The sequence below is a fragment of the Mus pahari genome, chromosome 9 (assembly GCF_900095145.1).
Source record: "Mus pahari chromosome 9, PAHARI_EIJ_v1.1, whole genome shotgun sequence".
NCBI lineage: Eukaryota > Metazoa > Chordata > Mammalia > Rodentia > Muridae > Mus > Mus pahari.
Genome location: NC_034598.1, coordinates 39,180,790 through 39,205,605, shown reverse-complemented (window position 1 = coordinate 39,205,605; position 24,816 = coordinate 39,180,790). Strand labels below are relative to the sequence as shown.

The window sequence follows — 24,816 nt, the reverse complement described above, 5'->3', positions numbered from 1 at the left end:
TATATTTTATGTGTGAGGGTGTTTTGCTCGAGTATGTATCTGTGCATACCCGATGCCCACAGAGGCAAGAAGAGGGCACCAGCTCTCTGGAACTGGAGTTACAGGTATGGCGTGAGCTTCCATGTGAGTCCCAGGTCCCAGGAATTGAACCCAGGTCCTCTGGAAGAACCATGCAGTAATCTCTCCAGCCCCACACCTTTAGTACATTTTAAGAATAACTGTGGAACAATAATGATCCAGGGTTATGGAAGAAGGGTCGAGGAAGCTTCAACCCCAGAAACCTTAAATATGAGGACAGAAGGAGTTGGCTTCTCCCCCCCCCCCACCTTATAAAGTTGACTCCCCCACTATCAACCCTAGCAGAAATTTATTACTCTGACAAATATCAGGTGTCACTCCTTGCTTGACCTTATAAGGTTCTCTCCTCCCCTGATTCTACAACCACTGAGTATGCAGATGAAGCACCTTCTAAGACCCCTGCCCTGGTCACTGATACACAGTCACCCAAACCCTGCTGCAGAGACCCTGACCACTTCCCCCGCAATAAATGAACCAGTACTCTGAGCTGTACCAAGGTGTGTTTATTGCCCTACAGACCAAGATCCTGCTCTGTACACCTGGTTAAGCCTACCTCCCTTCAGTCCAGATCTGTCTGGCTACCCAGAGGAAGAAGTGGACACGGGTAGTAAATATCAACCAATATTTCAATTGCTAGTTTCCTATAATTATCTTTTTATTCAAATGTCCCCCATTTAGACAGGAACATGATGGATATTTAGTCTTAAAGTTTGCAGAAGTTCTGCCCTTTTTTTTCTTGTCCAAAAAAAGCAGCTACATCCTCAAGCCATGGCTTCTATGTCCAAATAAAAGCCAGGACTCTCCTCTGTGGCCCTCAGGTGCTGTGGCTTTGTCACTGCTGGCATAGCCCCGTGCATTGGTTCCTTCTGGAAGGACTAATGTCTTGTTTATAGTCAATAAATAGCAACATTTTGTTCAGGAAAGTCCTTTGAAAGAACAAAATAGGAGTTTCTTGTATGAGCCACTGTTTGCCACAACCTGAACCTGTATATGGGCAATCTTTTATCGTAGATACTGTGTCTAGCCCAGTAGTCCCACAGAGAACTCTGGGACAGGCAAACACACTTGTCCCTTGTCCCTTGAAGGTATCATTTGCCTGTGAACACCTTTAGCCATTCTGATCTGCATTCCTTCTGGTTCTACAATTGTATCATTATATAATTGGGTTATATATCTTGGATTATAAGAACTGGCTTGCTTTTATAAGTTAGTTTGGAAGGCAGGACATCATACTGGATCTCACTGTTTCCATTCTTTGGAGTTTTGGGGTTTTTTGTTTTTGTTTTTGTTTTTTTGATTTTTAGATGCTTATCCATAGTATGTAATTTACTATTTTCCACACAATAAGGGTTTGTCTATTGGTGCCCTCTAAATCTATAACAAAATACAGTTTTTATGCCATTATATAATAGTATAAGATATATTATACTATTATATTATATATTAAAACATAGTTGGCATAGACTATTGGAACTGGACACCGGAAAAGTTTTTAACTAGTATCTGTTGTAAACTCTTATTTTGTTCATCATATAGGCATATGTTCTTCCAAGTTTCCCTTGAATTATGCATGTACCAAGGTTTGAAATATTAGATGAGCTCAATACTAAATACTTTACCATTTTATTTTGTCTTCTTTACAAAAGAAACCATGACTCTGCTCATTCTTTTCAAAGAGGGGATCTTTAAGACACTTTCTCCTTTGTGATTGTTTATGGAACAAATATCTCTTCCTCAAATACTATGAAATTATATGATCAGCAGGATGGCTTGCCACTACAGATAGAAGCAAAGAAACAGCAGAGAGTTTGCAAGTTTGGGGAGGTTGTGGTAGTAGAGAAACAGGATCTGTATTCTAGTTGTCTGTTAAGAACAGTGGAGATATTCTGTTGGCTTCAGTGGTGAATGGGAGAGTTTTAAAGTTTCAATTTGCATATCCTACCTGGAGTTACCAGAAAACAGGAACCATCTACTTTTAGAAACATAGCCTGACATTTTATTGTGCTTGTTTAAGTAAGAAAAAATAAAGAAAAAGTGATGTTGAACCTGTATATAGTTATTAGAGAAGTTTTGTTTCAAATGCACAATTAATAAATGAACCAGATCAGGCAGACTTATCCACTGGAATACTTGAGTTCTCTGAATAAAACAAAGGACTGAGGCACAGGATTGGTCCAACATCCTCTACATTTCGAGGAAAGAATTTGAATTCTTCTGACTACCTGCATGAGCATAAGTCTAGTCTAAAGCCACAGCAGCCAAGTCCACTCTTGGGTAGCTCTGACCATCACAACCAGGTACTCCTCAGAGAGAAGTCACTGACATTTGATTAGCTATTTTTCAACTGGGGAGAACAGGAAGACACCATCCAGTAAAAGGTGTCTTCCATTGTCATATGTATGTTGCAGGATTTTTGATCACACGGTGAACCCTGACATTGTGTTATTTAATGAAAGAACCTGTTTCTAGTTGTGGTGTGGCTCCGCCCTTAGCATACATCTTTAATACCCTCTGGCTGGAATACAGACACACTCTTAGTACTCACCTTTAATCCCAAACAATGAAGGTAAAATTAGCTTGTAGATGGAAGCACTCATGTTTGAAAGTGATGTCTAATTGAGTGGCAGACAAAGTGACAAATCAGAGAAATATTTGACAGAATAGGATATGCCCAACTCTCAGGAGAAGAGAGAGGACATGGAAGCTACTTGATCGGCAGTGCAGAGAAAGAGAGAGAGAAGGGGACAGTTTTTACTGGGATAGTTTTTACAGAGACAGGTTGCAGAGAAAGAACAATCTAGACACAGGCAAAGACAGAATAAGCCAGAGAAGGAGAAGGAGACAGAAGTTCATAATAGATTGCCAAAGTTAGTATGAGGCCAAGCAGAGCAACTGAGGAGATACAGAGAGAAGCCAGATTGGATCAGCCAATGTGGAGAAGAGTTTGGGCCAGAACAGCTGAGTTGAACCAGCCAGCCAGAGTTCAGAAAGATCTAGAAAGGCTGAGCTTCTCCAGTAGTAAGTCTCAGAGGCTGAAAACATTCTAGGCCTGGATAAGATTGTTATGGAGGCTAGAAGCTTCCAGGACTGGGCCTAGGTTAGCAGACAGAGGCAGTAAGCCTAGAAGATGACAAATTATATCAGGCAAATAAAAGTTATATTTACACATATCAGTAACAATTTGGGCTATTTCCCTCTTTTTAATGCCTAAGGACTCAGGCCTACCACAGCATTAAGGTAAGAAAAGCAAGACATTTGTCATCTGGTTCAGGTGTGGTTTTGATGCACTCTATCATTTTTGTCATTCTCCCTGAGTGATCTGTATCTACTTTCCTGTCATGACAACTTCTTACCCCAAGAGAATGAGAATGTATACACATATCCTAGAACGAACAACATAGACCCACCTGGTACTGTTCTTGTGGGGACCCTCTTTGCCTCCCTTTTGCTAAAATCATAGTTGTGTTGACCACCATATCTGGAGGTCGAGACACATTCTTACTCACCAGGAAGTTAAGCCAAACTCCAGTGCAGAAAAATTAAAGGTTGATCCGGGATTGAACACTAAACCCACCTATCTCTGAAGCTCTTTTTTACCTTAGAAATTACAAACTAAACTCATTCATCCTGAGGCCAATGTTTTCTGTATCTCTCTTTTCTAACCTCAGAATGTTAATATCCACATTGCTATGGACTGTGGACCACACTGTATCAAAATGAAGTTCTGATTGGACCAGTCACAGCATGTGACAGACTCATAGCTGTCCTTCAAAGAAATTTGTTCAATGCATTTTTAAAATTCATCTTGTAGGGCTGGAGAGATGGCTCAGTGATTAAGAGCACTGGCTCTTCTTCCAGAGGTCCTGAGTTCAATTCCCAGTACCCACGTGGTGGCTCATAACTATCGAGGAATCTGATGCTCTCTTCTGACATGTAGGTATACATGCAGAGAGAGAGCATTCATATACATAAAATAAATAAATGAATCTTTTTTTTTAAAAAAAATCCATCTTGTAGGGTTATTTTGCAAGTCTCCATAAGTACTTCACATCAATAAATCATTATCCCTCACAGTCCCTATAGCTTGTTCCAAAAAATACATCATGAGTTTAAAAGTTCAGATGTGGCACATAGAGAGAAAAGGGCAGTCAACCCAGGTTCCTTACCTTCACAATGACTGTGACTGTCGCTATACCAGGTGGCATTGTCCCATAAATATCAAAGGCCTCCACCAAGAATGTGATGCTTGCCTCCTGGTCTGGAAAGGCCTCATAATCCAAACTCCTCAGAAGAGACAATTCTCCAGTGAATGGATGCAGTGCAAAAAGGTGTTTCACTTCCGGGCTTCTGATCCGATATGATACATTGGCTCCAAGATCAACATCCTTGGCCTAGGACAAATCAGAGAGGAGAATGGTTACATCAGAGGGTTTCCCACACGTGGACTGAGGGGCTGATGGAAATGCATGAGTACCTTAGACAGCATGGATTTCATGATAGGTCAGAGACACATGACTTGTCATCTATTGGTAAATGGGAAATGGAAAGATGGAGAAAGGACAGACATAAGATAATGAACATGAAATATTTTTGAATAGAAATATTGAAGGAGTGATCTACATACGCAGGTTCTAAAACCCCATAAGGAAAATAAGAATATAAGGACATGGTTGCTTCTCAGAAGGATGCCTTGGAAGGGTGAGGTAACATATTTACGAAGGCTTCCCCCCTGTACTTCCCTTCCTTTTGACCAGTGTCTGTTAAGCACTCATTGTGCAGAAGGTGCAGTGAAGAGAATAAAATGAACTCCAGTGTAAAAACCACAGCCTGGAAGAGAAATAAGACATAAATACCCAAATAAAAGGGGAAAGATGCTGTAGTGTCCAAAGGTGATCGAATCGGAGTCCAGATGAAAAGATGGTTTTGTTTCTGTTTTGTTCTTTTGGTGGTGGTAGAGTGGCCATTTCATTCAGTGGCACAGACTGGACTGGGATAAGCTCTTTGATGGAGGGAGCAGAAGTGTAATAATAGAAGTGCAGATCCTTGGGTCTCTTGAACTAGCACTCATTTGAGTACATACTGCCTACCTATTAGTCTTGCTCTCCTCTTCTCAGTTCCCGACATCACAGTAGAGTGGACCAGTCAAAGCGCAGATTTTGTGTCATTTTCCTGATGAAAACTCTCCTGTTTCCACTTTGTCTTTGACTGACACTGTTAGTTGCCTTTCTGATATAATAACAAAATCCTCTGCTAAGTAACTCATAAAGTGGGGTTCAGTCCCTGGTCACTAAGCCCTGTGTGGGTATGTAGAATTACAGCACATCATGGTGGTAAATGAAGACCACAAGAAGCTTTGTCTATATCATGAAACCCAGGAAACAGAGAGAAACATGAAGAGGCTGGGGACTCAATATCTTTCTTCAAGGGCATGTTCTTTGTGCCCCAACATGCAATAATTCCACAGGTTGAGGACTAAGCCTTGAGCATATGGGCCTTGGGGGACATTCAAGATTCAAATGACAGCAATCTAATCCTCCAAAGGCTGTGACAGAACACAATGCCTTCTGGCTCTTTAGAACCTTGAACATCAATCAGCATCCCCCCCCCCTTGACATTTTGATCGTTTTATTTTTACATGGCCTTGACTAATCCTTTCTGTTTCTCTCTTTGTCTGGTAGCTGACTTGCTTCTCAATTCACAGTTACAAAGTAGCTTTTTCTAGCATGAAAAAATATATAAAACACTCAAGGTTGTATAGAAAGTATATCTTAGATATTTAGCACCTTGCTTCTGACTAGCAATGTTGGGTGTTGTATAAAGCTGACTGAAAATTCTCTAGAGGTTGTGAATCCATCTTGATATTTTTACATCATCCAAAAAATGTACATACAAACATACACATATATGTAACAATAATTGGTGAAAGGGAGGACATAAATTTGAAAGAGAATGAGGAGTATTGAGGATATTTAGAAGGAGGAAAGGAAGGGAGAAAAATGATATGAATATAATATCAAAAATAATTACTAAAAATATAGCAGAAGACATAATATATAGTTAGGTGAAGAGGAATTTTCATCTAGCAATATAGTGGCTCAGGCAAGGAATTACATGCAAAGATGTGATCCAGCTGACAGCAAACATGCCCTGTATTACATTATGATCTGGCTAGAATAGTATTCTTCGAACACTACCTTTGATCCCTAGCAGAGAAGCTAAGGTTAGTTTGTAGAAGGAGCAGCCATGCATGAAAGTGACAACTAAATAAGGGGCAAAGTGATGAAACAGAAATTTCTGACAGAATAAGCCAGACATAGGATATACCCAACCCCCTGTGGCATGGTGTTTGTGTGCATATGTGCATGTGAACATGTGCACACATGTGCATGTGTGTGTATGTGTGCCTCTGTGTGTGTGTGTGTGTGTGTGTGTGTGTGTGTGTATGTGTGTGTGTGTGTGTTACCAGGACAGTTACACAGAGACAGGTTGCTGAGAAAACAAGCTAGACACAGGTGATAGAGAATGAGAAGGTTTCATAAGATAACTTATTGCCAAAGTTAGTATGAGGTGAAGTAGAGCAATTTAGGCTGTAGCTGAGAGAAGCAGGATTGAATCAGTCAGCTTGGAAGATTAGATTGTATAGAGGCTGGAAGCTCCCAGGCCTAGGCTAGGGATTGCTAGAATAGACAAAGAAAAGTTTTAGGCTCAGCCCAAGTCATGTATTTGCACAGGTTGGGTATGACTCTCATCTCTTCCCATCATCTGAGGGAATAAAAGTTACATTTACAGTTGGGCACCTATTATACATGATTGTTGAAGAGGTGAATAGATGAACAAATGGACCGATAATTCTCTACAGGTTAGCACACATCATGACTCGATTTATTAATGTCTGTAACCTAGGTGAGTATTTCTTGAGGTATATCAAGAAATCCTTGATAGAAAATTTCAAGTTCTGCTCTGCAGGTGAAATATAAACATATTGAGGTTTACTTCTTTGCTATAAAATTCACAGATAGTCTGTGTCAGAATTAAATGGGCTATTTCCAAAAATGAAATGTATAGGTTAACCTGAGCTTTTGTTTAAAAAAGTCAGAAGCTGCTCATAATATTACAATTGAACAAAAAGGTTTTAATATGGAAATTCAGTTAAGAAGAGTTAGAAATTTGGAAAATGTGAGAACGAAAAAAGTTAACTACAGAATAAATAATTTTGTATATATGTGTATAAATTATGTGGGAGAAAAGTATAATAATTCATGTGTATATATGTATATGTGAATATATACATATCTTGTATGTATATGCTTAAATACACATGTATATATACACATACACACACACATATATATATATATATATATATAAAATGTGTGTATAAATGTATGTATGTATATTAAATATCTATTTGATATTTGTAGGAACCCTCTGATAGATGTGGAGGATGCTTTTTCTTTTTGTTGTCAATATGATAAAACCATATAACATTATTTAATATATGCAAATGTGTGATTTGCTTATGATTGCAGATTTTCTCCTTTTGATTTTATGGCTTCTCCCAGAGGAAGGTTTTTCACACAAAACACAACAAAATTTATCTACAGCTTATCTGAATTTGAGCTATTCTCAAATATATCACATGTTTATAGTTAAACTTCAATGCCTTCTCAAAGTTAATCTTATAATACAGATGTCATGGAGTTAATGCCTGTCCACACACCTCTATTTGAAGAAAGGAGGTCCCAGCTGGCAAATTCTCCTCAACAACAACCGTGTATGTTGAATTGGTAAAAACAGGACTGTTATCATCAATGTCCAACACCTTGATGTACAGGGTCAGAGTTGAATGTCGAGGGTGGACTGCTCCATCTGTTGCCACAACAACCAGTTCATAGTGGTCCCTGGCTTCCCTGTTCAGCTTCACGGCTGTGTAAATGCTCCCATTGGATGTGATGCGGAAGAGGTTGTTGAAGTTCCCCAGGCTGTAGTGCACTTGGCCGTTTATCCCAGCATCTGGGTCTGTTGCCTAAATGGAAGAAACAAAAAGGTTCGCACAACAGCTTCTGGCACGTAGTTGACAAACTGTGTCATGTTTTCTAACCGAATATTCGTTTTTTCCTCTAAATGTAAAATTAGAAAGATAATAAAGGTACAATTTGCACTCAAAAATCATGAAAAGAAATAAGCTCTGATTTAATTATATACTTAGTGAAAATGAAATAAGCTGATACCATTAGACCCAGCAATATATTATGTCAGAGAAAATGAGTGTTATAAAAATGGAAAGTTTCATGTAATTTTATTGCCATGGTGGATTTTAAATGTCAAAAGTAGCACTTGGTTTTAATTAATTAAAGATAATTCGCTAACAGTTTAAGATTTGATGGTTGTTTTGCTTAAGGAATTCATATAGTCATTTTCACGTGTACATAAGATTGGGCACATATATTTACCTCATTTAATCTTTATGATGATTTCTAATGAGTAAATATCTTTGGCCCCATTATGCAAATGAGACCATATGGCTTAAGGAAATTAATTGTCTCACATAAAGTTATACAAGAATTAAATACCTCAGGGGTCCTAGAATTTAGAACAATGACTTATATGTAAAACTATTTAATAAATGCTAATGAAAGTAATGAATATTGAGGGGATACATGGACCTGAGGTTTGAAATTAAACATATTCCCAAACTGAATGGTAATAAAAGTACAGTAATTGTCAAATCACAAGTCGGGGCTACTGTTTAATGTTAGAATATGAATCTCAAATAATAGCTGAGGATCATTGGAGCTACCTGAATATATATTTGCTAACAGTTTTAGGCATAAAGTCATTTTGCATCAGAAAAGGAAAAGTTATTTCTAATAGAATGTACTTTTGTTTGGAAGTCAGTAAATTTATCACAACAGATAACTTCACACCACCAGATACTGTACATTTTATATCAAATGATTCTATGATTGTTTTTTCATAAACTCTTGACTCGACCTAAGAAGCTGTGAAGGAGTATATGCTTAGGTTCCAAACTATATATACTAAGTAATATAGTATGTAAGACAGAGGAGAGGATTCATTTTGATTTCTAAACTTAGGGATGACTGAATCTTTGCGAGGGCTGGAACGCAAGGTATTTTAACATCATGTACATACACCTCTTATTTAAAAAAAAAAAAAAATTAAGTTGAGATGCAGACATAGGACTGGTGGTGAGATGGAACCTGATGATGGCCTGAGCTCAACCCCTGGAAGATGTATGGTGCAAAAATCCCCTCTGACCTCTACACATGAACTGTGGGACATGTGAGCACACTTATGTACACATTTACACACTCACATATACACACTCTCACAGACACACTCACACACAATACACACACTCATAGATTCTCACACAAAACACACTCAAACACATTCATACATATGTACACATGCACACACATACACACTCACATACAAACACACACAAACACATATACAACCACACTCACACACACTCCCATGTATATTCACACACATATATACACATACATACACTCACAATACACTCACATAAACACACACACACAACCACAAACACAAATCACATATACCTTCACACACATGCATACTCACACACTCACACACATGCATACTCAAGCACACACAAACACCCTCACATACACACTCATACACACATGCACACATGCACACTCACAAACTCATACACACACATAAACACACACACACGTATACGCACATGGACACAAACACACACAACCATTCACATACTCACACATATACACACATATATACACATTTATAATACACTCACATACACACACATACACAACACAATCACACACATCACATACACACACATCACATACACACTCACACACATGCACACTCACAATACATACACTCACACATACTTACACACATACATTCATAAACACATAACACACTATGTAAACATATATTAAATAGACAAAAAATAAATGAAAAGAAAAAGATGTGACTATCATGTTTATAGCTACAGTCTTCCATTTCATATGACTGACACTCAACCAGAACTGTCCTAAATTTAGGCAAAACCACAGATGCTCTGGAGAGGTTAATCCTGACAGTAAACTAGAAAAAAAAATACATTAATACCTGGAGGAGGAAAACGATTATAGTCAGAGAACTGAAGAGCTATGTGGAAATATGTTCCCTGAAGCTCTAATTTGCCTAGATGGGTCCAGAAATTGTTGGTGGATTAGTGGCAATTGCTATCCTAGTGGTAGCAATGAACAGCATGCTCCATCATTCCGGGGAAAAGACTGAAGCATTTGTTTTCAGATCAAGTAAAGAAAAAAAGTAATTTAATAATTTAGGTAGGTTGTAATCCATATACCACTGCTCTTATGATTTTTAGCCTCACCTTTCATCTCTGGGACACTTAGTAAAAAACATTCTATATATTCATCATAATTTAAGTGACTCCTACCCAAGGTTATTGGTTCATTTCCTCTTTTTGTTTTTTGTTTTTTGTTTTTTTGAGACAGGGCTTCTCTGTATAGCCCTGGCTGTCCTGGAACTCACTTTGTAGACCAGGCTGGCCTCGAAGTCAGAAATCCACCTGCCTCTGCCTCCCGAATTCTGGGATTAAAGGCATGTGCCACCACCGCCTGGTCTATTTGTTCATTTCTTATAATTCAAAGTTTGATTTAACTAGTAAACCTTTCCTCCCCTCTCTCTTTCCCTCCCTGATACCCTCTGTGTGTGAGTCTGAGTGTGTGTGAGTGTTAGTGTATGTGAATGTATTAGTGTGTGTTGTGTGTTAGTATATGTGTGTGTCATGTGTGAGTGTGTGTATGAGTGTGTGTTAGTGTATGTGAGTGTTAGTATGTGCATGTGTGTATGTGTGTGTGTGTAGTTTAACACATCTTATTTGTATGTCCACCGATTTAATTAATGTCTCATTTCTAGCATCCAGGATAAATATACTCTAGTTTACCATGGGTTACTCTCTTACAAACTCATTTAAATCAAAAATATTGAATGTCAAAACATTTAATACATTAATGTGCTGAGCCCCACAGGTGAGAAAGCCATTACACTGTGCAGCTCTGGTCATTTCCACTTTCAAGGGATGCCATCTGGGGGCTGAAGCTTCCTGCGGCTGCCCAGCATCAGTAGACACTATCATAATGAATACCACCATGCTAATGATGAAACTTCAAAAACCTCAAGTTCATCTCAGACATGATACCTGTTGCTTCTGGACAATCGTAAACCCAAAAGCTTGGAAGTCAATCTATGTAACACAGGAACTACACGTACTAGTATTTATTCCATTGCCAAAATAATGGACAACCATTCAGTTGTCAGCTCCCATGAAATAAAGGTTCATTATTACATCATTAAATCTCTGCAGAGGAGAACTTCAGTGTAGGGTCATTGACTTAAAAGCTAGGCATGAGCTATCTCTGATTCTTCTGAGAGGCTCTGGGGAAATACTGAAACTACTGACAGAGCTGGGCTGCGTAAGCAGAGAGCCTGAGATTCCTACCCGTGTAAAAGTCAGAACATGAAGACCAGTTCCAACTGTCGCCACCACCATTTTCTGTAGGCAGTAGTGCTGAGTCTGTCCTTGCAAGTTTTGAATGCCCTCCTCCTCCCCACCTCTTTGATTCATGCCCCAGCCATCTTGTTCTTCTTTAAAACTTGTGCAAGTATTTTAGGCTTACTTTGACAAATAGGGCTATACCATCCTTATGAGAACCTTTGCTTCAATCATACATTTTGCAAATATATAACAATGTCTCTTTTTTTTTTTTTGGAAATTATTAACTTTTAGTCTACCTGTTAAGCATCTGTTCAAGAAGCTTCCTGTTAACACAGTTTTCTGTTAGCTGGAGCATCTTCTTTAATGTTGTCTTAGTCAGGGTTTCCACTGTTGTGAACAGACACCATGTCCAAGGCAACTCTTACGAAGGCAAACATTTAATCCAGGCTAGCTTACAGGTTCAGAGGTTCTGTCCATTATCATCATAGAAGGAAACATGGGAGCATGCGGGCAGACAAAGTGCTGGAGGAGCTGAGAGTTCTACATCTTCTCCTAAAGGAAGCCAGGAGCAGACTGGCATCCAGGCAGCTACAAGGAGGGTCTCAAAGCCCACCCCCAGAGTGATGTACTCCCCCCAACAAGGCCACACCTCCTAATAGTGCCCCTCCCTGGGCCAAGCAGATTTAAGCCACTGCAAACACATGCCATAACTTTTTAAAAATTTATTTAAATTTGCTTAAGTATAATGAACACTTCAAGCACACACAGATATCTTTGTCTCAAACCCTCATCCTTAGGCGACTCCTTGCATGGTTAGCCACTGTGAAAGAATATGTGTATATTCGACTGCATATTCTGTAGCAACTAACTCTAAAGTTCAAGCTGATCAAATATGCAGCTAACGGGGACAAAGGACAGAATATGCATGCAAGCTACTTCCTTTCTTCCTTCTGTGTCTCCCAGTCACCGAGAAAGATGAATGAGGTTGTGACTCAGGCACTGGGGGCAGACTCAGTCACTTACTGTTACATAGGGGGAAGTCGGTGTGAGACAAGAGAGCCATCCGTCGAGTTTGGATTATGAATAGTACTGTCGAGAACTTTGCCTGGATGCTTAATATCTACCAGAGCAGCTCACTGCGCACAATGCTATAATGGAGTCATTCATCTTCTTACAGATCAATTAAAAGTTAATTAAAATTGTTAATAAGAAAAATCACACTTCACCACTTGTACTACATCAAAGCAAGAAACAGGAATGGCTGCAACTTAATAATCATCTGTCCATGGTATACTCGCTTTAAAAAATATATGTCTTCCTGTGGCCTGATTTGAGGTGAGATTTTTGGGCATGCTTATGGTGGGGAGATTGGCTGAAAGTCTCTGACCAAATAAACAATTTGAAGATTGAAACAAGGGTTTCACTGGAGAGAAGGCTAGATATGTGCTAGAAAGATGAACATCACAGGTAAGTCACTGAACTCCAAGTTAGAGCATATGTTAACGTTATCCAAACAGTTATTTAAGAGAGAGGCCAGAGGCCATGCGAAATTACTTGCTAAACCAATGCTCCTCATGAACAATTGTGTACCAATGTTCTTTTCCATGCTGCTTGCCCACGAAGTTAGGAATTATAGTTCTTGAGCACTCAATTCATACCCTCCTTTTCATTATTGTTAGTTTTGTCCATTGTCTTTTTCGTGACCTACGTCTTTCCCTTAAGTAAATGAAGCTCATTTGTGTCCACCAAAATCGTAGAAATCTTAAATCTTTTCTGCTTTCTGTGAGCCAGGCTGCCCAAGAACTCAGCTTGAATATGAGCCATCTAGCCTTGGCCTCCTGATTCCTTGGAACATGGCTATGAGCTAACATTGCAGAATTTCTGTGAGCGGAACATACTGAGATAAAACCCTGAAAGAAGGCTAGATGTGTTTGGCTTACTGCTGAGACACCTGAGTGGTAGGTCCTCTAGGTAATATGCTAGTTATTGATCACAAGTGAAAATGTAATCCATCATTACATTAAAATTATTTAGAGAGAATTGTTTGTGTTGCACAACAAAATTCTTCTACAAGTATCCAAGTGATGACATACAGGAGGGTATCATGGCTTCCTTGAAGGTGTGAACTACCATGTGGCACCTCATTATGGCGGTGTGAGGGTGACAGCGAGCTTTGCTCCCTCTTTGCTTATCCTCTGCAGCAATTTCAGAGGCTGTGCCCTCCTTTCTCACTAAGAGAAGGAGCTGTGGGAGCTGCTGAAGAGGAGGGCACCTGGGCACCAGCCAGAGCATCTTTAATGACATTATTAGTAGAGATGCCTTCTATTATCCTGCAACTTCAAACTTTATAAAATAGTAGCTGGCTTATGCTGATCTTGCATAAGAGCTGTTATGATTCATTTAAAAAGAAAAGAAGCAATTTAATGACTCAGAGGGAGGGTAAACTTTTCCTCTCTTAGTACAAATACCTAATCATTATTACTGAATAGAGGCAGGCAAACTTATTAGGTAACAATATGTAACCCAAGAGTTCAAAATATCTCAAACCACAGCCAGAGTGAACAGTTTCCACAATACTGTGTCTCTGAGATCTCAGGCTGTAGGTCTCTGAAAGGTTTGGTTTTCTAGCTTATAATCAGTGTGATGGCTTGTATATGCTTGGCTCAGGGAGTGGCACTATTAGAAGGTATGGCACTGTTGGAGTAGGTGTGTCATTGTAGGCATGGGCTTTAAGACCCTCATCCTACCTGCTTGGAAGTTAGTCTTGCACTAGCAGCCTTCAGATGAAGCCTTGTTGGGAGAAGTGCATCACTCTGGGAGTGGGCTTTGAGACCCTCCTAGTAGCTGCCTGGATGCCAGTCTACTGGCTTCCTTTCGAGGAAGATGTAGACCTCTCAGCTCTGCTGCACCATGCCTGCCTGGATGCTGCCATGTTCCTGCCTTGATGATAATGGACTGAACCTCTGAACCTGTAAGCCAGCCCCAATTAAATGTTGTCCTTCATAGGACTTGCCTTGGTCATGGCGTCTGCTCACAACAGTAAAATCTTAACTAAGACAATCAGTTTTTCCATAATGGCTGAATGGCCTTGACAATCTTTTTGTTGTTGTTGTTGTTTTGTTTTTTCCATTCCTCATGTATGAATTGATGTTAGTCTTTGGTATCTATTTCACTGCCTCCTGTGGGCTCTGTATTAGTTTAGCAACATGCTTCTTTCACATTAAGTAAACAATCAAAATATTGTCCATGATTACTGTCAGTGCATTTTCTGATCCCTATTAGAAATTAATTTAAATACATAGGTTGTGTCCCGATTTGAGAACTCATATTCTACTAAAAAGAATAGAATATGTATACTGACTGGTTTTGTGTGTCAACTTGACACAAGCTGGAGTTATCACAGAGAAAGGAGCTTCAGTTAGGGAAATGCCTCCATGAGATACAGCTGTGAGGCATTTTCTCACTTAGTGATCAAGGGGGGGGGGAGGGCCCCCTTGTAAGTGGTGCCATCCCTGGGATGGCAGTCTTGGATTCTATAAGAGAGCAGGCTGAACAAGCCAGGGGAAGCAAGACAGTAAGCAGCACCCCTCCATGGCCTCTGCATCAGCTCCTGCTTCCTGACCTGCTTGAGTTCCAGTCCTGACTTCCTTTGGTGATGAACAGCAATGTGGAAAATGTAAGCTGAATAAACCCTTTCCTCCCCAACCTGCTTCTTAGTCATGATGTTTGTGCAGGAAGAGAAACCCTGACTAAGACAATCTAGTTTTATCCTTGTATGTCTGTAGTCTATTTTCCTTAGACTCTATTAACTCTGATATTTTGATGATTATCTGGGAATTTCAGTGTTGACCTGCCAAAGAAATCATATATAAAGTGCACCTGTTTATTCATGTAGCAATATTACTGTAACAAGTAATACTTAGAAGGAAACTTTAGCTGATTCAAATAGTATCTTAGACATTATATGGAAGAGCAATGAAGATCAAAGCTTTCTCGTGTGCTTGTAAGTGTATTCTAGCAATTATAAAGGTGTGAGCTATTACAGAGCACCTAATTGTGTGTGTGTATGTGTGCAAATATGCACATCCATGTGCATGTGTATATATGTGAGATGTTACATGTGTGTGTTCAAGTATGTGTTTATGTGCATATTTATATGTAGGTTTATACATATGTTTGTATTACTATGGAAGAATACATATATGTTTGAGCATATGCATGGACTTATGTACATGGGTATGTATGTGTGTTCATGTGTGGGTATGTGCATATGCACATGTGTGTTAACATGTGGGTATGCATGTATGAATGTGTGTATAGATATATGTGTATATATGGGTTCATGTGTATGTGTGCATGCATATTTGATGTGTACCTGCACATGTACAGGCACATTCTTATATGTATGAGTGTATGCTTGTTTGAAAGAGAAACATTTCCGTAAGGTGACATATTTGAACACTGGATTCCCAGTGGTAGTGGTGTCTGCAAAGTTATAGAATTTTTAGGTGGGGTTTAATTGGAGGAAGTACAGCACACGGGGGTGGGATTAGAGTGTATATTGCCTTATCCCATTTCTAGTTCATGTTCTTTGTATAGTTAAAGCTATAATGTGTCAGCTTCCTGCTCTGGTTGTCTAGAGCCATGCTTCCCCCACCATTACAGACTCTCCACCTGCAGCTGAATAAACTCCTTTATCTATGAGTCACTTTTAGTGATACAGGCCATGTTCTGTATATGTGTGCAGAGACGTGTATATTTGTATATATGTGCATGTACATGTATGTGTACATGTACATGTATGTGGGTGTGTTTTCATGCAGAGGACAACCTTGCATGTTTCCTAAGTCACTGCCCATATTATTTTTGAGACAGATGATCTCAGTGACCTGGAGCTTGCCAAGTAAGCTAGGTATGTTGGCTTGATGGGTAAAATCCAAGGAGCCTCTTGTTTCTCCCTCTGCAGCGCTGGAATGACAAGCTGCCCTAACCACCAGGCTTTCCCATGTGAGTTCTGGGGATTGAACTCAGGTCTTCTACTGACTGAAACATCTCCTCTGCTCCTCATAAAGGTGACCATTTAATGTATTTTAGTTGTTGTTATTATATATGTGGATATCTACTTTGAGGTGGATACAGATATAGGTGACCGAATTAAAAAAAATAAAAACCTGTATTTTTTTAGGCAAATGTTTTACCCCTGTGTCATCTCTCTGGCCTTATACAGAGCTTTTCTGCCACACAACTTTAGATATTAGATGAGATACATGAAAGAGAAAATTTCAATGAAGAACTGTATATGAAGATGTCATAGATATGGACACACAAAATGTCTATTCAGTCTGTCCTGGGAGAAATCATCTCAAGATGCTCATTTTCATTTTAAAGTAATTTCACCATGGCCTGAGAAACAGATGTGTGTGTCTGTGTGCAAGTGTTTATGACCTGGTCTTAAATTCACTGCTGTAATAGATTAAAGGGTGCAAGAATTATCTCACACAGAGCATGCCTTTACTCATAACTACTACAGGCTGTCCCCGCACATTTGGAAAGATAAATTTTGCCCACAGGAATCAGTAAATAGTATTTCTACACATAAAAGTTTTGGCAGCTGCCCATATTTTTCTCCAAAGCTACGTCTCTTTTTAGTGTTCTTAGATTCTTTCTATTCTATCATGGGGAAACCACAATTAAGCTGTTGTAAAGAGTTTAGATATTTTCCTGGCTTCTATTCCTTGGCTCCACCAATTTCAAACAGCTTTCTTCCCACTAAGGACCCTGTCACCTCATATTTATTTGGCTTCCTAACATGTTATAATTGCCTACTTACCTGCCTGTCTCCTACACTATACTTCAAACAGCCAAGGAAAGAAGTATGCCTTTTTATCCTTGACTTCCTATTCGCATCCTTTATGTATGCCCAACAAATTTTTGTTGAATAAATGTTTAATTAAGGATTTCCTACCAAGCAATAGGTGGCTTTCTTGAACGTATTACTGACCCTCCCAACATCCAAAACATTTACTCCTAGTTACACAGTAAGTTGTGTTTTATCACAACATTAGAGGATCCACAGGATCTCCTCCTCTGTCTTTACCCATGCGTGTCCACAACTAACCCTTTGACACAATCTCCATCTTATTTATGCTTTGAATGTGTGATTCAGCTTCCAGGTGTCTCTGCAGTCTCACTGGGTGACTTCCTCTCCCTCCAGTGCTGCACCACAGTCTCTCTACACTCCTATCCCATGCTTGTGTTACTTTAGACAGGAGAGTTCTAGAACAGCCCTATTGAGAAGCAACAGTCCCCCCCGACTGAGGGAAAGAAAGGAGATAATCCAGCCCTGCCCCTCCCTGTTTCTGCTTAGAAGAGAACACCTCCACGATCACTTCATTGGTCAAGACATATCACATTACTGAGGTTGATACCAGAAGGTGGAGTAGCTAACCTCAGAGAGTGAGAACTGAAGTGGGAAACAAGCACGCTATCTACTTGCCTCACGTGTCCTGAAGTGCATTTGGATCCCTCATGTCTTCCCTGAAAGGCTTCTTTGTCTCAGATAGTTCTCAGCCTTTTCACTGAGCTCCCTGATCCTTCCAGCACCTAGCAAAACTCTTTTTAAAATTGCTTTTCCTAAGTGTTGTGTGACTAGGCATTAGACGTGCAAACTTTGGCTAGCACACTGTGGTTCCATCGAGAGGTAGTGTTAGAGAAAAGAACCGGTGGACTGTTTGGAGAGAAGAGAAGAGAAACAAGAAGTTGAGGCAGGGACAGGAATATGGAGAAAACTAACACAAACAGGCAAGTAAGAGGAAAAAAATCTCCGAGGAATTGGGTAGATGAGTTTTGCGATGCCTCCAGAGAGCCTATAGAACGTGTAATGAAAGAATGCAGATTAATGCAGAGAGCATCGTGCTGGGTGTGGTGGCGCAAGCCTTTAATCCCAGCATTTGGGAGGCAGAGGCAGGTTAATTTCTGAGTTCGAGGCCAGCCTGGTCTACAGAGTGAGTTCCAGGACAGCCAGGGCTATACAGAGAAACCCTGTCTCGAAAAACCAAAAAAAANAGGCCAGCCTGGTCTACAGAGTGAGTTCCAGGACAGCCAGGGCTATACAGAGAAACCCTGTCTCGAAAAACCAAAAAAAAAAAAAAAAAAAAGAGAGCATCGTGAAGGAGCCATGCTTAAATATTTGCATCTTCATTCATAACATGATGGCAGACAGTCCGAGATTAATGCTTTGGCGTGTCACAAAAGGTTGTGCAGTTCATATTTACATTACCTGCATGATGATGTTTCCAGGCTCGCTAACAGGCTTTCTACAATTCTACAATAAGGCCATTTCCTTTTTGCTCTCAGACTTTCCAAATGGAATAGGGAGCTAAAAGGAAGCCCCAAGAAGGCTTCCCCCAAAATTAATCTTATGTTCTTTTATGGGGTGTCACATCCTGTCATCGTTTCCTTTCCTATTACTGTGATAAAAATATCCCGGCAGAAACAACTTAAGGGAGAAAGGATTATTTTAGCCCACAGTTCCAAGCTGAGGTCCCTCCTAGGTGGGTAGTCACTGTAGAATGTGCTTAATGCAGCCATGATCAGGTACAGAACAACATTCTCAGACTCAGTTTATGCTCTCCTGTTTTATACAGGGCAGAATTTCTCACCAGGCAACATGCCCACTCACGGTTGCACGGTTGGGTCAACCCATCTCAGTTAAAGCAATCAAAATAACCCTTCACAGACTTTCAGTCTCTAGATTCTAGATTTTATCAAGCTGAGATCATTAAAAAAAGAAATCACACTTGCTCTTTTATAACTCTACAACAAGTTTAGTGTATATAACTCTATTCCTTGAGGTGGTTAGAAACCCTCAGTTAGAATTTATATTTGAAAATACTACCTTTATTCTATTTTTTTTTAAAGTGGTATGGGAAAAGTCTAGGACCTAAATTTTTTTTTTTTTCAAAATAACCACGGCGTCTTATGTCTGGTCTGTTTAATGTACTCCAACCATTTCCTAAGTTTATTACTCCTCAGCTGAAGTGTATTGTCCTCCAGAAACATTAGACATTAAAAGAGAACACTGAATACACTTGTGTAATTATGTAACCAATTCCTTATTAATATTTTCGGCAGATTTAACTATTCTCGTGATTGCCATTTTCATTGCTGTGACAGAAATAACCAATATAAACAATGTAATTTGTCTCGTCTCAAAGCTGTCAGTTTACTACGTATTGTAATTCTAAATACTAGACCCCCAGACCTAGTCACCCCCAGGGATGAGAGAATCTGTCCTAATACAAAGTGATGCCATGTGACCTTGCTCCTTAATGTAAAACTGTTGGTTGGAGAAAGAAGCCGAGAGCCTATAGCTGGGCAGAAGAGAGAGAGGTAAGGGAGATTTCAGTTTGGGGGCTTGGGGTCTGAGGAGGAGAGAAAGTAGAAGGTGGAGAGAGGAAGAGACACCATGGGGTAGGTGACTCATGAGAACATGGCTATGAGGGTTGGACAATTGAAGTTAAAAGCTGCCCAGGTGGAATGTGGTAAAGTTATAACTCAGGGTTGTTGATGGGGAAGTAGATTCAAATAGCTTAGAGGGTAGATATCTGCCCAGTTCTAGTGCACTAAAGGCTTATTATAAATTCAAAGGTTGTGTGTCTTTGATCTGGGAACTGTATGATAAAGGTGGGGTAGAAACTCCCCATTGAGATTAAATATTTTCAACAGCACGTCACTGTGGTGTATGTAGCACAATAGAGCTGTGCCTGCATGGTGGGCCGGGAAGCAAGGAAGGGAGGACGCTGGCCATGCGTCGTGTTTTTTTTCTCACATATGCCCCTTTTATTCTGCTCTGATCACTGGCCCATAGAGAGGTGCTGACATCTTATGAGTGGTCTCGTGGTTCTTCCACCCATAGTAATAGATAACACAATGCTCAGTTAAACCAATCAATCAGACTTTGGGACTAACCACCACAGCTTCAGGAAGTAGAAAGCTCTTCGTGCCATGGCACACCTATAACTGTTCTATGATCTTCCTAGTCATATATATATATATATATATATATATATATATATATATATATATATTTATTTTTTTTTTTTTTTTTTTTTTGCAAACAATATCTTAAGCAACAACATGCCCCTCCCGCCTCATCCACCCAACACCGAGAGTAAGTGGAAACTATTATTTGGTACTCACAGTGCTTTCTTAAAAGTGGGTAAGACTTAAATTTGTTAGGAAAAAATGAAATAAAAATGCATTTCCTTCTTGAGATGAATATTAAGTGAGCAATGCCACCAACAATAAATCGTGTGTTTATTGTTGAACTAATCACTGTGTGACTATTCTTTCCCTTGGCTTGTCATTGAGAATCCTTATGAAAGAGAATTTCTGGTTTAACATGAACATAAGTGAGTATATTATTTTGAGTAGAGTTAATATAGTAGCTTAATTCTTCACACTCTTCCAAGTTTTGCTCTACTCCTTTTACAGTGTTTTCTGGATTCTCTCATTTATAATTAAACATCCAAGGAATCTTGTTACCATAGATACATTGCATATGTATTTTTACCCATATATACTATCTATGTTTTGGATGAGGAAGGTAAGCTTTTCATCACATAAGTAACAATATTTATTCTTCATGGATGAGATATTTCTGTAGACATTTGTGTTCTCATCTATCAGTTCCCATTCCTTCCTGATAGGACAGAGACATACAAGTCATGTCACATGACAGCCATTCTTTCAGGGCTCATTCTGAAGATTTTGTCTATGTCAATATAAAGGTAACATAGAGCAAATGGAACTGCCCTCAAGGAAGAACACTTGTAGACACACTGCACAAACAATGATTGTACTCCATGGGGTAATCTGCTTGACCTAGACTTTCAATGTATACATTTGCATTTCCTGTCAAGTTTTGACAAAAAGTACTGCTTTCTTTCCTAAACTAATATTCAAAATGACACCCTGCCTATTCATTACCAATGTAATATACTATTTATTGAATAGATACATTATTCTAAATTTAACCTTATGCCTTAATTTATTTATTTTTAAATATGAGCATATCATGGACTTCTTTAAGGAGCTAATTTTCTTTTGGAGCTCATTTTTGCTCTATATACCGTCCTGTGTCCCAAAGCTTTTTAGTTTATCTTGTCTTTTGATTTTTTTCTAAATCAATGTTAGAATAATATAACAAGAAACTAAAAAAAAAAAAAGTGATGAATAAATTAACAGGCAGCATCCTCTAAATAATGAAGGAAAGTATCTTCTTACTAACCAAGATTATCAATGATTCTTCCAGTGTAGGTAAGTTGTTTTGGGTACTTCTCTCCTTCCTTGCTACGACAAAAACATCTGACTTAAAGGAGGAAGTCTTATATGGCCAATAGTTTCCATGGGATGCCACCACCTTTAGAGGGAGCAACCTGTAGTAGGGGCTCCTTACATCATTCCATAGCAAGAAGCAGAAAGCACACACACGAATCACAAGTGAGGATGATATACAAAGCCATTCCAAGTATCCTTCCTCCGCTGGGTAGGTCCATGTCCCTGAGATTCCATATTCAAAATGCCATCACCTCAGAACAATAGCTCACATAGGTTACATTAAATCCATAACAATGATATCCCTGGCCCCAGTAGGGAATGCCCATTTCCAAAAGCAAAACATATCCAATCCAATGTCAAGAATCCTCACAATCTCCCCTCCACCCCACATATTGGCTGGTTTCACAAGGTCTTCTTGGTGCAAGCTGCTATGATCATGGAACTTAGCATTCAGCTTGTCAAACACAATCAGCACCATATAGCTGAAGATGAATTCTTCTGCCAGGAGGAGATGTAGACAAGCTCCTTTGGTCGACAGCTTTGACCTATAAGTTTATAGGTATTGGGGACAAATCCCCCCCCCCTTTTTTTCTTTTGAATCAGGGTCTACACCTCTACATGTTTTTTAGCATGCTCACTATTAAGAAAGGTCTTTTAAATGTGTTCCTATTTTCACCTTTAGTTTTCTATGGAAGGGCTCTCATTCTCAAAGAACCTCTGCTCTTATCTCAGGTCATGTGCAGCTTCTCCTTAACAACACTAATCACTTTAATGGTTAGCATTTTTTAATATATATTCTTTTAAAAAATTGAATATTTTATTTACATTTCAAATGTTATCCCCTTTCCTTGTTTCACCTATGCAAATCCCTATCCCATCCCCTCTTACCCTGCTTCTGTGAGGATATTCCCCCATCCATTCCTGCCTCATCGCCCTGGCATTCCCCTACACTGGGACGTCAAGCCTCCACAGGACCAAGGGCCTCCCCTCCCATAGATGCCAGATAAGGCCCTTTCAGCTCTTTCAGTCCTTCCCCTAATTCCTCCATCAGGGTCCCTGTGCTCAGTCAGATGGTTGGCTATAAGCACTGGCATCTGTATTGGTCAGGATCTGGCAGAGCCTCTTGGGAGTCAGCTGTATCAGGCTCCTCACAGTAAGCACTTTTTGGCATCCACAATAGTGTCTGGGTTTGATGGCTGCATGTAGAATAGATCCCAGGCAGGACAGTGGCTAGATGGCCTTTCTTTCAGTCTCGGCTCCACTCGTTGTCCCTGTATTTCCTTTAGACAGGAGCAATTTTGGTTAGTGACCCTGTCCATTAACTAGGGGGCCATGCCTAACCTCTGGATATGGTCTCTACAGGTTCTCCTTCCCCTTTGTGGGGTATTTCAGTTAATGTCATCCCCATGGGGTCCTTCAAGGATCTTGCTTTCTTGGCATCTGAGACTATCTGGTTGCTACATCCACTTCCCCGTCCCCCATTAGTTAGCAGCTTCTTTGTACTTTTCTTGACAACAACTTCATCACGCATCATTCTTTTTTCATGACATGGTTGCAAACTTTTCCATATTTCTCTGTTTTCCTTTGTGTTTTCTTACATTGGAATTATGGCCCTTAGCAGTGAGCAGCCAACTTGACACAGCCTGAAGGATCTTCATCTATCTTACAAGTCAGTCTATTATTATTGTTTTAATTTAGCATCATTCAAATTTTAGAACAGGGACTGAACACAGCCAGATTTATTGTTTTGCTAGATCACATGTGGCTTCTAAACCAACTCCTGGCAAAATCCTTTTCCTATTTGAGACCTTGTGAGTCTGGTCTTTATCTCCTTCATTTATGTAGGCATTCTGGTGTTTAACACTCCTTCTAGAATGGCCCATTAGGCTTCACATTATATAGACCATCTCAGGCCTTTAAACTCTGCTATACTTGCCTCTTGTTCCAATGGCCATCCATCCACATGATCAGGTCCATATAGCAGAGGCCCTACTATCTGCTATCAATTTTCTGTATCAATGCCTTTGTTCATTCATGTAACCAAATACCCAAAGGAAGCAACTCAAGGGAGGCATGCTTACTTTAGCTCACAGTTTTGTGGGGATTTCAGTGCATCATAGAAAGGGTGCATGCTAGAGCTCACTGTGGCAGGACCATAGAGCAGAAGCACCTCCCATCTCAGCACACTAGAAAGCAGAATGCAAAGGACAGCAACAGAAGTGAGTGTAGCCTTTGTAGCCACTGCCAGGAGCCATTAAGGAGAAACTAAATACTAGCAGGTGATCTTCCTGAGACAGTTCTGTCATGGATTATACAGTTAATGACAGATTTGCTTCTGCAGGCAAGGCTGGGATGATTTCTTTTTAGGAAAGTTTCCTGCTATTAATATGCTGTTTCTGGTATTATTAAATGTATATGACAATCACTAGGTATTAGCCCACATTTGAGCATATTTCTGCAGAATTATACAGGTGTACTCTCTTTTAGTGATGATATATAGACAAACAGATGATTTCTTATTTCTTAATGATGATCCTATAAGAATTCCCAAAATTTTACTAGTAATTATTAAGCTCTTTTATAATAGGACGGCTGTTAAGTCTTTTCTGATGTCAAAACTGCAATGGAAACTCTGCAGGTCTTCAAATGTCATGAGTTAATTGCTTCTGAGATAGCAAGTAGGCACTTAGAGCACATTTCAGGAGGTCATAAAAAAGGGGAATTAAGGATTTACTATAGGTGTAAGAAAAGAAGATAAAATATTGACTGGGCTTATCTATATCAAACTCCACTAATAACTTAGTCACAAAAGTTGTGGTTTTTTTTAACTCTACATGAACCTGTAGAGTTGGTGACAGATG

The 24,816-nt window shown here is 39.5% G+C and overlaps 1 protein-coding gene across 4 annotated transcripts in view; it reads right to left on the bottom strand.

Moving 5' to 3' along the window:
* The window catches only part of Pcdh15 (protocadherin related 15), a 1,443,732-nt gene that overhangs the window by 184,209 nt on the left and 1,234,707 nt on the right, over positions 1-24,816 (bottom strand). For all 4 annotated transcript variants that reach the window (XM_029542087.1, XM_021204350.1, XM_021204353.1 and 1 more), the window contains 2 exons: positions 7,799-8,104; positions 4,245-4,469 (listed from right to left, as the gene is read on the bottom strand). In XM_029542087.1, coding sequence (XP_029397947.1) covers positions 4,245-4,469; positions 7,799-8,104 — 531 coding nt within the window. The remainder of the gene's footprint in view (positions 1-4,244; positions 4,470-7,798; positions 8,105-24,816) is intronic.